Source organism: Mustela putorius, unplaced genomic scaffold (genome assembly GCF_011764305.1).
Source record: "Mustela putorius furo isolate JIRA1106 unplaced genomic scaffold, ASM1176430v1.1 tig00003898_pilon_pilon_pilon, whole genome shotgun sequence".
In the NCBI taxonomy this organism is placed as follows: domain Eukaryota; kingdom Metazoa; phylum Chordata; class Mammalia; order Carnivora; family Mustelidae; genus Mustela; species Mustela putorius.
This window is the reverse complement of record NW_025422047.1, coordinates 8,101,045-8,115,548: the sequence shown is the minus strand read 5'-3', so window position 1 is coordinate 8,115,548 and position 14,504 is coordinate 8,101,045. Positions and strand designations below refer to the sequence as shown.

The window sequence follows — 14,504 nt, the reverse complement described above, 5'->3', positions numbered from 1 at the left end:
TTTAACCCACTGAGCCACCCAGGCACCCCTAAAAGAATTTTTAAAAAGATTTTATTTATTTATTTGAGAGAGAGAGAAAGAGAGAGCATGAGAGGGGAGAAGGTCAGAGGGAGAAGCAGACTCCCTGTGGAGTTGGGAGCCTGATGCAGAACTTGATTCCGGGACTCCAGGATCATGACCTGAGCCGAAGGTAGTTGCCCAATCAGTGAGCCACCCAGGCACCCAACAGCAGCATCAGTTTTTAAAGAAGGCCAAAGAAGGCAGGCTGAATTCCCAACCAATGTCTTCTATTCTTTGAGTCAGGACCTACCTCCACCTATTGAGAGAATGTATTTTGTTAGGATTGGCAGTCTGCCCACTTCTCAGGGGTACATAAAGGAGTCTACCCTAAATAATTCAAAATATGAAAAAGAATATGTGAGAACCTAGTGATCTTAGCATCATTTTCTGGTGAAAAATCAGAAACAATTTAAGTAGGTTAGCAGTAGGAGACATTACTGTAGATTTGATAGATCTTATGCAGCTGTCAAAAATTGATGACTAGTGCAACGTAGAAAAAAGATTTTTTTGCAAAGTTATGAGTGGGAGAAAGCAGGATATAGATTGGAATGCATACTATCAGAGTCATATACATGGTTTGCATATGAAAAATGGAAGGGAGCATTGTATGGCATGCATTAGCTCACTGAAGATATGTCTGAGCCATCCATGGGTTTGGTTCTGCTCTAGGTGATGCATGTACAGTGGTGAATCTGGCATAATCTCTCGTCTCACAGAGTTTTCAGTCTAGTAGAGAATTATTTTTTCAAATTTTCTAATGTGTCTATTAAAAAGAACAAGGAGTGACTGTTTTAGGTGTCCTGTTCTTGCAAACAACACGAAAGTTCTGAGAACGGGTGTCAGGTCTGGCAGTTGAAGCTATATCAACATTTGATCCTGAAATGACAAAGATGACATCATGCTGCCCTGTCGCTGGCTCTCTAGACCTGTTAGGATCTCCCTTTGCCTTTATTCCCTGACTCAGTAGATGATTCAGCTATAATACTACCTTGGTGAATTTTATGATCAGAAACAGTCTAAAATTGAACTAAAAAATGGTGTCTCACATCCTACCATTTGTGCCAGTTTATTTGTTGCCTATATAAAACTGCTAGAGAGAGGTTCCTGGGTGTCTCAGTAGGTTAGTGACTGCCTTCGGCTCATGTCATGATCCCAGGGTCCTGGGATTGAGCCTCGAGTCGGGCTCCCTGCTCCACAGGGGAGTCTGCTTCTCCCTTTCCCCATGTTCACGCTCTCTTTTTCTCTTTTGGATAAACAAACAAACAAACAAACAAAAACTGCCAGAGAGCAAGGATCTTCTCTTCTGAATAATATTATGTAACACCTAAAGTAACCATGCATATCACGAGACTCAGAGAAATAGCATGTTGTGTTGCCAACAACAAAATGCTCTTCATTCCTCTTAAACCTACAGTCCTTGGAGTATTAAGATGCCATGGGTAAGCTATAAAACATTAAATTGGGGAGTGTAAAAAGCAAAAGACTAAGTCCACCAGCTTGTCTCTTTCTGCCCTTTTGAAAAATCACAGTGAGGGGCATATGGGTAGCTCAATTGATTAAATGTTTGACTCTTGATTTCAGCTCAGGTCATGATCTTGGGGTTGTGGGATTGAGCCCTGTGTCAGGCTTTGTAGTTGGCATGGAGTCTGCTTGAGATTCTCTCTCTCCTTCGCCCTCTCCTCCTGCTCATGCTCTTTCTCTCTCTTTCAAGATCGCAAATGGTAGTTTCTTCGCTTTACTTAAGATAAAATTGAACTTGTTTTCCCTGAGTATCACTGAATGCCTGTTGTTTTCTTTAAAAGTGAGGGTGTGAAATATTTTATCACATATCTTTCTTGACTGCAGACCCCCTTCCTTAGTTCCTTTTTACCCTATAATACATGTGTCTGGATGATCTATTGCAGGTGGCCACAAATAGCCGAGTTTACTTATTTGATATTTTCCTTCTGGGAAGTCGTGCTTTCAACAATGGACTTCAGATGGTATTAGAAGACAAGAGAATTTTGAAGGTGAGTGTGTAAGCTGATATCCCCGATAGTAAGATTAGCAACCAGGTTCTAATTACTCTGTCTTCTGATTCTTTAGGTTATCCATGATTGTCGTTGGCTTTCTGATTGCCTCTCTCATCAGTATGGAATTTTGCTGAATAATGTCTTTGACACACAGGTACAAGCAGGGAAACCATGATTCAGTCCAGGGTATATAGCTCTTATAGAAAAAAGGCCCCATTTGGTGAGTGATTAAGCCTTTTTGTGTGTGTGTGCATGCCTTATTCCTGCATTCTTCTCCATGTAAGATGTCTATGCAATAGGTGACAATATTTGGTGAACTATAAAAGCACTACAGAAAAGTTACTTAAGGGACACCTGGGTGGCTCAGGTCATGATCTCAGGGTCCTGGGATCAACCCTTACTTGGTTCTCTGCTCAGTGGGGAGCCTGCTTCCCCCTCTCTCTCTGCCTGCCTCTCTGCCTACTTGTGATCTCTCTCTATATATATATCTCTCTCTGTGTGTCAGATAAATCTTAAAAAAAAAAAAAAGTATTTTGGGCGTAGCTGGTTGGCTCAGCTGATTGAGCATGTGGCTCTTGATGTCAGCTCCAATCATGATCTTGGGGTCCAGGGATGGAGGCCTGTGTCACCGGGGAGTCTGCTTATCTCTCTCCCTCTGCCCCTCCTCCTGCTTACATGCTCTCTCTCTCTCTCAAATAAATAAAACAAGTATTGAAGAATTTTTCTCTCATTTTGCTCCAGAATTTGTCAAATAAGAAGCAAGCTCTGGGTGGTGCCTGGGTGGCTCAGTCTTTAAAAGTCTGCCTTTGGCCTGGGTCGTGATCCCAGGGTCCTGGGATCAAGCCCCACATTGGGCTTCCTGCTCAGTGGGGAGCCTCCTTCTCCCTCTCCTGTTCCTCCTGCTTGTGTTTCCTCTCTCACTGTCTCTCTCTCTGTCAAAGAAAATCTAAAAAAAAAAAAAAAAAGGCAGCAAGCTCCGGGGTACCTGACTGGCTTAAACAGGAGAGCATGCAACTCTTGATCTTGGGGCCATGAGTTCAAGCCCCATATTGGGTGTAAGGATTACTTTAAAAATAAATAAATAAAGTCTTAAAAAAGCAGCAGCAGCAGCAAGCTCCGTACTGTATAGCATTCAGAAACTTGAACAATTTGGCAGGTCATTCATAAATCTGACATGAGACACTTAGTGTGAGGTAACAGTTACATCTGTGCCTTTAGCTCATATGTACCAGTTAAGACTAATAGCTAGTTAGCATCTAGCTCAGAGATGCAGGTTGTCTTAGATATGCCCCAAAAGCCTATTCTGGGCCAAAATAGTCTGATTATATATGGTTCTTCTCTACCCTAAAGAATCCTTGAGAAATGAGAAGTACTTAGAGTATACTAACTTGCTCTTAGAGCTGATCTGAGTTGCTGGTATGGCTGTGAGAATAGTAAAACCACTAGCTTTCATTATGTCTCCTTTATGTTCTTCTAGTCTTCTAGGTTTATGCCAGTCAAAGGGGACAAGTTGAATACGTAAGTCTATAGATAGACTTTGGAGAGGGGTTAAAATAATGAATTATTTCTTATTATTTTTAAGTAATCTCTGTACCCTTAGCCAATTATTTTTGAGCAAAAATTCTGAAAAGCTCAATGTTGTTATTAAATATGGCTTAAATTTGCTCTTACATAACTTCCCATAATGAACTTTTTGCCACTTCTCTTTTGACCTGTTCCTTGGGCCTTCTTTCAGGATCTTTCTCTATATAGAGATTATTTCTAGCTTACTCCAAAATGTCAGAGAATTGCTTATTGTTCCTGAGACCATTAGGCTTCTTGATTAGACCCCATATGAACATGTTAGCACATCTTTCTGTATTTACTTTTCAGACTTCCATAGTACAAGAAGCAGGAATTGATAATTTTTCCAGTTTTTTCCCTTTAACATAGTGTATTCGCTTCCTATTGCTGTTGTAACAAATCACCACAAATTTAGTAGCTTAAGACAACGTAAGTTTACTCTCTTACAGTTCTGGAGGTCAGCACTCTGCAATCATTCTCACTGCGCTAACACGAAAGTATCAGCAGGGCTCCTTTCTTGTGGAGGCCCTCAGGGAAGTCTGTTTCTCTGCCTTTTCAGCTGTCACTGTATTCTTTGGCTTGTGGCTCCTGCCATTTTCAAAATGTGCCACTGCTTACAGTCACAAACTGGTAGTCTCTTGGTGGGCTGGACCAAGAAAGCACGCATAAACCCAGTGATATTTGGCTCTGGCCAGCAACTAGAGGGAGATACATAGCTGTATAAGTATATAGAATTCTATTTTATTTTAGTTGAGTTTTGGCAAAACAGAAATGAGAAAAGCATTTTATATTTCTGCTCAGTGCTTACAAGCCTGTTGGTCTTTGCTCAGTGGCAGTGGAATTGGGGTGGCAGGTTAAGAAGGAGTGGTTATTGATGGCTAAAGGAAGCAAGAAGTTGGGAGAACTTCGAGCTTTGCATGGAAGTGAGGAAAGCTGGCACAAACGTTTTCTAGAGTACCGACTTTTTTACTAAAACTTTTTAATTGATCCCAGTAAGAGAGGATTGCCCACTGATTGCCCTGAAGCCTAAGTGTTGTGACAGCACATTTGTTTTTTAATAATACTATGATATTAGCATAGAGAAGTGTGAATAGATATGCAAGAAAGCAAGTAAGAGAAAAATTGTATTCATATTTAGAGAATGACATAATTTTCTTTTTTTTTTTCTGGGAGAGAATCCCCTTAAAAAAAACCTCTCTAAGTGTTAGAAAAGATATTCAGTTGATTCTGAATTGTTTTCAAATAAAGAATTTGTTCTTCTGTTTGTTAGAAAAAAAAACAAAAATGCACCCCTAGTCTCTGCTTCCAATGCCCCATCACCTCCAGTAACTTGTAGCCAAATCTTCCTGTGCCTCCCTCTTGTTCAGGGACATGGAGGATCCACCCAGATAATTCAAGTTAATCTTTCTATCTCAAGAGTCTTAATCACGGGGTGCCTGCGGCTCGGGTCATGATCCCAGGGTCCTGGGATCGAGCCCTGCATCGGGCTCTCTGCTCCGCAGGGAGCCTGCTTCCTCCTCTCTCTCTGTCTGCCTCTCTGCCTAGTTTCTCTCTGTCAAATAAATAAAATTAAAAAAAACTATTAAAAAAAAAGAGTCTTAATCACTCCTGCAAAGTCCCTTTGCTATATAAAATAATGTTGGTAGGTTCCAGGGGTTAGGATGTGGATATCTCTGTGGACCGTTATTTAGCCTACCACACAATTTTTAAAACAAATTATTTTAATTTTAATTTTTAAAATTAACATATAATGTATTATTAGCCCCAGGGGTACAGGTCTATGAGTCGCCAGGTTTACATACTTCACAGCACATACCTTCCCCAGTGTTCATAACCCCACCAACCTCTCCCTACCCCCTCCCCTTGGCAACCCTCAGTTTGTTTTGTGAGATTAAGAGTCTCTTATGGTTTGTCTCTCTCCCAATCCCATCTTGTTTCATTTATTCTTTTCCTACCCCCCAAACTCCCCACATTGCCTCTCAACTTCCTCATATCAGGGAGATCATATGATAATTATCTTTCTCTGATTGATTTATTTTGCTAAGCATAATACCCTCTAGTTCCATCCATGTCGTTGCAAATGGCAAGATTTCATTTCTTTTGATGGCTGCGTAGTATTCCATTGTATGTATTTATAAATATATATATATATATACACACACACAGACCATATCTTCTTTATCCATTCATCTGTTGATGGACATCTAGGTTTTTTCCATAGTTTGGCTATTGTGGACATTGCTGCTATAAACATTCGGGTACACGTGCCCCTTCGGATCACTACATTTGTATCTTTAGGGTAAATAACCAGTAGTACAATTGCTGGTTCCCAGGGTAGCTCTATTTTCAACTTTTTGAGGAACCTCCATGCCATTTTCAAGCTGGTTGCACCAGCTTGCATTCCCACCTACAGTGTAGGAGGGTTCCCCTTTCTCCGCATCCTCACCAGCATCTGTCATTTCCTGATTTGTTAATTTTAGCCATTCTGACTGGTGGGCGGTAGTATCTCATTGTGGTTTTGATTTGTATTTCCCTCATGCTGAGTGATGTACCACACAATTTTTTAAAGATTTATGTATTAGAGAGAGAGAGAGAGTACATATGCAAGCATTGGGGAGAGGCAGAGGGAGAAAGAGAAGCAGACTCCTCACAGAGCAGGGAGCTGGATGTGGGGCTGATCCCAGGATGTTGAGATCATGACCTGAGTTGAAGGCAAATGCTTAACCAACTGAGCCACCCAGGCACCCCAAGATCTTATTATTTTTTGAGTCATCTCTTCACTCAACATGAGGCTCAGACAACCCTGAGATTAAGTTGCATGCTCTACCAACTAAGCCTGCCTGGTGCCTCTCCAATTCTTTTTTTTTTTTTAAAGATTTTATTTATTTATTTGTCAGAGAGAGAGTGAGCAAGAGTGAGCACAGGCAGACAGAGCGGCAAGCAGAGTTAGAGGGAGAAGCAGGCTCCCCGCGGAGCAAGGTGTGGGACTCGATCCCAGGACGCTGGGATCACGACCTGAGCCGAAGGCAGCTGCTTAACCAACCAAGCCACCCAGGTGTCCCTCCCCTCCCAATTCTTAATTGTATTAGCTTTCCTTGCCAAAATTTTGCCAGAGTTGCTGATAAGTAATACAAATAATTCTCAAATTTATCTTCCTTTCCCCACTGCCTAAGGGTACTAAGGAGTAATAGATAATCATAAGGCAGGCAAACAAAAGGAGTGGAAAAGAAGGAGGATGAGGATACTTTAAAGTTGGGTGATCATTTTGTTTTCTTTCCTAATTTTTCAGAATTAGCTGACTGAACAATTTTTCCGATGACATTTTCTGTCATGTGGGTCCTTAGGGAGATTGGTATTTAAAGACATTTTTCTAAATATATTTCTGCCATGAGATAGCTGTCTATGTAATCTTCAGACAGGTTTTTGTTTTGTTTTGTATTTTTATGCCACAGGTAGCGGATGTCCTTCAATTTTCCATGGAAACAGGTGGCTTTCTTCCAAACTGCATCAGTTCTTTACAGGAGAGTTTAATCAGACACCTTAAGGTAGCCCCTAAATATCTCTCCTTTCTGGAAGAAAGACAGAAATTGATTCAGGTGAATATTGAAGCATGTCCCATATGACATTAATCTTTCCAAGGGTTTTGTGAGTGGGATCATCAGCATATTACATAGACAAGTGGCAGCAGCTGTGTAAGGATAGGAGCATTGCCAAAATTTTAGCTGTTTCAAATGGGAAGTTTGTGATTTCAAGTTGATAAAAGCCAGGATTCATATTTGTTGGTTATCAGAAAGTACTCTGAAATAAATTTACAGTCCTCCAGGGAAGGTTTTTGTTGGGAATGTTGTTTAAGGTGTGATGGAATCAAAACCATCCCACTTATTTCTTTCAAAGTAGAATAAATTTTCCTTAGCTCCTACTAGCCTCACCTGCACACTTAGATCATGACCATATTGTTTGTAGTTTTGGTCCTATAATTAAGTCTATTCTCTTCAGTATTGAATGAGAAGCCCTGATTGGTTGATTGATGGATTGATCTTTCTCTCTCTCTCCCACAGTCCCTCCCTGTCACCCCATCTTTTCCCATATCACACTTAATATATACATACATAAGGGGTGTGTTTGTGTGTATTTTCAGAAATACACTGTCATTGAAGAAAATAACGGTAATAGTGTTTTAAGTTAAGTGACCCTTAGATAAACAGTTATCTTTAAAGTTTTGCTTATTATTCAGAGAAAATTGTCTGGGTATCTCTAGGAAAATCCAGAAGTGTGGTTCACACGACCTCTTTCACCCTCCTTACTGAAAATTTTGGCCCTGGAAGCTACCTACCTACTACCCCTTCGTCTGATACTCCTGGATGAGATGATGTCTGACCTAACCACCCTTGTGGATGGGTACCTGAACACTTACCGAGAAGGGTCTGCAGACCGCCTGGGGGGCACAGAGGTAGGTGTGGCAATCCGAGACTGTGTTTTTAGCACTTCCATTCCTGCCCCATTGCTCATGGAGGGCACAGTGATACCTGTTCTTCCCAGTTTTGGGAAACCACAAGGCTGACTTGGTTATAAACATTTTTTTTAAGATTTATTTACTGATTTATTTGACAGAGATCACGAGTAGGCAGAGAGGCAGACAGAGAGAGAGGGGGAAGCATTTTCCTTGCTGAGCAGAGATCCCAATATGGGGCTTGATCCCAGGACCCTGAGATCATCACCTGAGCTTCGAAGGCAGAGGCTTAACCCACTGAACCACCCAGCACCCCAGTCATAAAACTTTGAAGGAGCTATAGCTTGGGCTCCATTCATCTCCTTAAGTACATCTTTGCAGTATTAAGTTATACTCTGTCAAAGAATGGACAAATTTAAGATTTCATTACCAATTTGTAAGAAACCAGCACAATGTATCAGAACTATAGACTTGGAGTTAGCAAACTATTGCCCTAAGGCCACATCTGGCCCACAGCCTGCTTTTGTGCTTCTCACAAGGTCAGAAAGAAGGCTTTTTATGATTTTAATGGTAGGCAACAGAGATCATTTGTGGCTAAAATAGTTACCGTTTGACCCCTTACATAAAAAATTTGCCTTCTGGGTCTGGGGGCACCTGGCTGACTCAGTCAGTGGAGCATGTGACTCTTGGTCTTAGGGTCATGAGTTTGGGTGTTGGGTATAGAGATTGCTTAAAGGTAAAGTCGTTTAAAAAACAACAAAGAAGTCGCATCTGCTGCTATTGGTGCTAATAGCCATGCTTACTTAGGAATACTGAAGCAAAACCCTAAATAAAATAATAACATTTTTGATATGATCCCTGCTTTGATGTATTATACTTCTCTTTTAATGTGTTGCCGATTTCTGCTTGCAAGCATCGTACAGTGTTAGGAAATTCTCCATTTTCCTAGAACAAAGAAAGTCTTATGATTATCTCTTATACGCTGAAAAGAATGTATCCTTTCTGTATTTTGCTCTCACTGTATTTTGCAACATAAAAATCCTTGTATACCCTGTTCAGTTGGAGAATTTAAATATCTTTCATTTATCATTGTAAAACCAAGGAGTTTTATAACTTTTTGTAATTTGTTTTCATTTTTTAAGGCTGAAAAGATGTGATAATATCCTATATACATTACTGATTAAAGTTGGAATACAGGATAAATCATATCTTTTTTTTTTTTAAAGATTTTATTTATTTATCAGAGGGAGAGAGGGGGAGAGAGCGAGCACAGGCAGACAGAATGGTAGACAGAGGCAGAGGGAGAAGCAGGCTCCCTGCTGAGCAAGGAGCCCGATGTGGGACTCGATCCCAGGACACTGGGATCATGACCTGAGCCGAAGGCAGCTGCTTAACCAACTGAGCCACCCAGGCGTCCCAGGATAAATCATATCTTAAACAGGAAATCTATATAATGTTTGATTCAGAACACTGAAAGCATTCCCATTAGTATCATGAAAATACAAAAATTGGGGCGCCTGGGTGGCTCAGTGGGTTAAAGCCTCTGCCTTTGGCTGGGGTCATGATCTCAGGGTCTTGGGATCGAGCCCCACATCAGGCTCTCTGGTCCAGGGAGCCTACTTCCTCCCCTCTCTCTCTCTGCCTGTCTCTCTGCCTACTTGTGATCTCTGTCAAATAAATAAATAAAATTTTAAAAAAATACAAAAATTGTGACTACCGTCACCACCTTAACATTTTTTGAAGCTATTAGCCAATGAAAAATATTTTTTTAAAAGATTTTAATTATTTGTCAGAGGGAAGAGCACAAGCAGGGTAATCTGCAGGCAGGGGAGAAGCAGGCTCCCTGCTGGGTGAGGAGTCTGATGCAGGACTCTTCCCAGGACCCTGGGATGATGACCAGAGGTCAAGTCAGCCAATTAACTGACTGAGCCACCCAGGCATCCCGCAAATGAAATTTGAAGGAAAAAAAAAGACAAACTATAAAAAATGAATAGGAGGAATCAAAATTATGACTTGCCAATGATACAAATGAAAATGTAGAAAATCAGTGGAAAAAGATTACTACAAACAAAAGAATAGTTTAGTAAAATGGGTACAAATACAACATGACAATTGATAGTTTTTTTGCATCTGTATATGCAGCAAAAAATATATAATGGGATAAACACCCATTTATAATTGTAACAAAAAGATAGATTACCTAGAAATAAATCTTATAAGAAATGTGAAATATAAAGGAAACATTAAAATATCACTGAATGGCATAAAAGCAGACTTAAATGAATGGGGACGCTAAGCATTTTTAGTTATCAATTACTCTTAAATTAACTATTGAATTTGCCTCTATTCCAAGAAAAATACTACCATCAGCATTGTTTTGGCAAACTGTGAGTATAGTGCTTATAAAGATAAATACATATAAATAAGACTTGTCCTGTCAGATATTAAGTCATATAAGTCTACATTAAATAGAAATCATTTTGGGGCACCTGGATGGCTCAATTGGTAGAGCATGACTCTCGTGATCTCAGGGTTGTAAATTTGAGGCCCGTTTTGGGTGCTGAGATTAGTTAAAACAACAACAACATTTTGTGACTGGTACATGTGTAGGCAGATCAATGGAACATAGTAGAGAACCCAGCAAAAGATCCAATATCTATCTGCCAGTATGGGGGCACCTGGGTGGCTCAGTCAGTTTAGCATGTGCCTCCGGCTCAGGTCAGGATCTAACAGTCCTGATACCAAGCCTTGGGCTTGCTGCTCAGCAGGGAGTCTGCTTCTCCCTCTTCCTCTGCCCACCGTTCCCCCTGCTGTGCTCTCGCCAGTTCTCTCTCTCTCAAATAAATGAGTAAGATTTTTTTTTTAATATTTTATTTATCTATTTGACAGTGATAGATCACAAGTAGGCAGAGAGGCGGGCAGAGAGAGAGGAAGGGAAGCAGGCTACCGGCCGAGCAGAAAGCCCGATGTGGGGCTTGATCCCAGGACCCTGAGATCATGACCTGAACCGAAGGCAGCAGCCCAACCAGGCCACCCAGGCGCCCCGAGTAAGATCTTTAAAAGAAAATTTCTGCCAGTATCATTGGGATAAAGGTAGAATTTCCAATTAATGAGAAAAAGATAATCAATAAAAGGCTTTAGGTAATTGACTAAGCATTGTATGGGAAGAGAATCAAAGTTGGATTACCAAAATAAATTCCTTGGATCAAGTATTTATGTTAACAATAGGATTATAAAATTATTAGAAAAAACAACTAAAAGAAAATTATTTCACAGTGAGGAATGCTTTTCTTCCTGCCTCCCAAGTTCATTGAAGAATAACTGACAAAATTAATTCTATATAAAGCATACATTATGATGATTTGATATACATATACATTGTGAAATGATTATCAAGACTAAGATAAGTAATGTATCCATCAACTCATATAATTAACTCTGTGTGGTAAAAATGCTAAAGATCTGCTCTTAGCAATTTTCAAGTATATGGTACCACGTTATTATAGTAAACGTGCAGTGCATTAGATCCTCAGAATTTATTTATGTTTTTATAGGTTTTTTTCCTTGTAGTTGAAAATTTGTACCCTTTAACCTCCATCTCCCTCTTTTCTTCTCCTCCCAGCTGCTGGCAACCTCCATTCTATACTGTTCCTATGAAATTAGCTTTTTTTAAAAAAATATTTCACATATAAGTGATACCATACAATATTTTCTCTGTCTGGTTTATTTCACTTACCATAATGCCCTTTAAGTGCATCCATGTCACAAATGGCAGCAGTTTCTTCCTTTTTAATAGCTAAATATTATTCCAGTGTGTGTGTGTATCTCACATCTTTTTTATCCATTCATCCATTTATGTAAATAGGTAATTTCCATATCTTAGCTATTGTGAGTAATGCTGCAGTGTAAAGGGAGTGCAGATATCTCTTAAAGATAGTGATTTCACTTCCTTTTGTACATATACCCAGATATGGAATTGCTGGACTGCATGGTAGTACTATTTTTATTTTTATTTTTTTAAGATTTTATTTATTTGACAGACAGAGATCACAGGTAGGCAGAGAGGCAGGCAGAGAGAGGAGGAAGCAGTCTCTGTGCTGAGCAGAGAGCCCAGTGCGGGGCTCGATCCCAGGATGCTGGGATCAAGTCCTGCATTGGGATTCTTGCTCAGCGGGGGGCCTGCTTCTCTCTCTGCCTCTGCCTGCCACTTTGCCTGCTTATGCTCACACTCTATCTCTTTCTCTCCGACTAAACTTTTTTTTTTTTTTTAAGATTTTATTTATTGGGACGCCTGGGTGGCTCAGTTGGTTAAGCGGCTGCCTTTGGCACAGGTCATGATCCTGGCGTCCTGGGATTGAGTCCCATATCGGTTCCTTGCTGGGCAGGGAGCCTGCTTCTCCCTCTGCCTCTGCCTGCCACTCTGTCTGCCTGTGTTCACTCTCTCTTTCTTTCTGACAAATAAGATTTTATTTATTTATTTGACAGAGATCTCAAGTAGGCAGAGAGGCAGGCAGAAAGAGAGGAGGAAGCAGGCTCCCTGCTGAGCAGAGAGCCTGATTCGGGACTCCATCCTAGGACCCGGGATCATGACCCGAGCCAAAGGCAGAGGTTTTAACCCACTGAGGCACCCAGGCACCCCTCTCTGACGAAATAAATAAATAAAACCTTTTAAAAATTCTCTTAAAAAAATCAAGATGCAGAAGAATATATATTATACTATGATACCATTTGTGTAAAATAGTATTTAGGAAGAGTTATCAAAATAAAGGGTTGTGGGGAAACTAAAATTGAAAAACGTGATGCAATGAAGAAATGAAAATGGAGTGAAAAAAATGAAAATAAATGCATTTAGTAACAGGTATATATACACAGACATAATCACAGATGCATAGACTGTATCTTTGTGTGGCTACTTGAGAAACTGCTTTCTAGAAGATGCACTTGCTAAGGGGACTGGGAACAGGTTGGGCAGGACACTTATTTTTCATCATTAATCTTTACACATGCACACACCCATGCACAACACACAAACGAAATGGATTCAAAATATTTAACTTAATCAGAAATAGTACTACCATAGTTGAATACGCTAGAGGGAGCCGTAAGAACACATTTGAATTGATGCTCACTTGCCAAATACTGTTAAGTACAGCTGAAGTGATTTTAAGGACCATATTCAGAAGTTTCGTTAGAATGGACTTATTTTCCTGTTCTTTTCTTAGCCTACATGTATGGAGCTTCCAGAAGAACTGCTTCAACTCAAGGACTTCCAGAAGCAGCGCAGAGAGAGAGCTGCAAGAGAATATAGGGTGAATGCACAGGGACTCCTAATAAGGACAGGGATATGTCCAAAGAAATCAATGACAGAGACAGTGGGGAAAGAGGGGAAAGGGGGGGTTTCGTTGCTTTGTAAGAACTCTACACCAGATAAAACTCCAGGTTTTACATCTCATCGGGATGGAAATTTGCTGATAGAAAAATCTAAAAATAAGCAAACTCTGACAGAATCTCAACATCAACCTCCCATGAAGGAAGAAACCAGTGAGGATGGTGTCAACAAACTCATTTGCCCTGAGCCAGAGGGGCTAGAGGACCAGGGGAGAATAATTCAAAAAGAACACGGTAAGATACCCAAACAGGAATTTCAGACAAGTTTATCTTTGAAAGAGGAGATAGAACAGTTACTGATGCTGGAAAACAAGGATGACCTAAAATGCACAAAACAAGATGTTTCAGTGTCTCCTTCCCTTCCTCAGGAAACCGGAGTGTCTCCAAGTGATACCTTTCTTCCTTTTAGAAAAGCTGTGCTTCCCACACTTCCTCCCTGTCCAGCCTTGGAGAAAACCGATTCTTGGATTAATTTCTCTCCAAATTTATCTTAGAGATGTGCAGTTTATTCTTGAGACCGTGAAGGTGGCTCGTTTCCTGTGCCAGAAGGACTTTCCTCAGTGCTTAAGTTGGCCATGTTGTAAATTTAGGATTGCCTCAGTCACAGAGGAAGGAAGACTTCAGCGAAAATTATATCCTCTTGTTTTCTCCTGCATGCCTAGAATTTGGTTAGGAGGGAATGAATAAGTTAAATAGTGGAAGAAGTAAATGTTTTGATTATGTCACTGTGCAGATGTGTTCCCAGTGTTTCAGAGTGAATGATTTCTCATAATTTGAAGAGGGGAAAAAAATCTTAGGCTTAGTACCTGGAAGAATCTTTACTCTTAAACTTTTTTTTTTTTTAATGTAAACCCTATGCCCAAAGTGCGGCTTGAACTCACAATCCCAAGTTTAAGAGTTGTATGCTCTACCAAGTGAGCCAGCCAGACGCTCCTACTTTTAAACTTCTGTTGTATTTTTTGGTTTGAAAGGGGTTGGTAAAAGTTGTATCAATAAGTTTTTAAAAATTGGTACCTGATAACTTTACCAGT

General features: G+C 40.3%; 1 protein-coding gene across 1 annotated transcript in view; it reads left to right on the top strand.

The window, feature by feature from the left end:
• The window catches only part of EXD1 (exonuclease 3'-5' domain containing 1), a 33,003-nt gene extending 18,604 nt beyond the window's left edge, over nt 1-14,399 (top strand). The window contains exons 8-12 of the mRNA XM_045067633.1: nt 1,965-2,069; nt 2,146-2,226; nt 7,088-7,231; nt 7,894-8,085; nt 13,308-14,399. Of these exons, the coding sequence (XP_044923568.1) occupies nt 1,965-2,069; nt 2,146-2,226; nt 7,088-7,231; nt 7,894-8,085; nt 13,308-13,967 (1,182 nt within the window). The 3' untranslated portion in view covers nt 13,968-14,399. The remainder of the gene's footprint in view (nt 1-1,964; nt 2,070-2,145; nt 2,227-7,087; nt 7,232-7,893; nt 8,086-13,307) is intronic.
• The last annotated feature ends 105 nt before the right edge of the window (nt 14,400-14,504 follow it).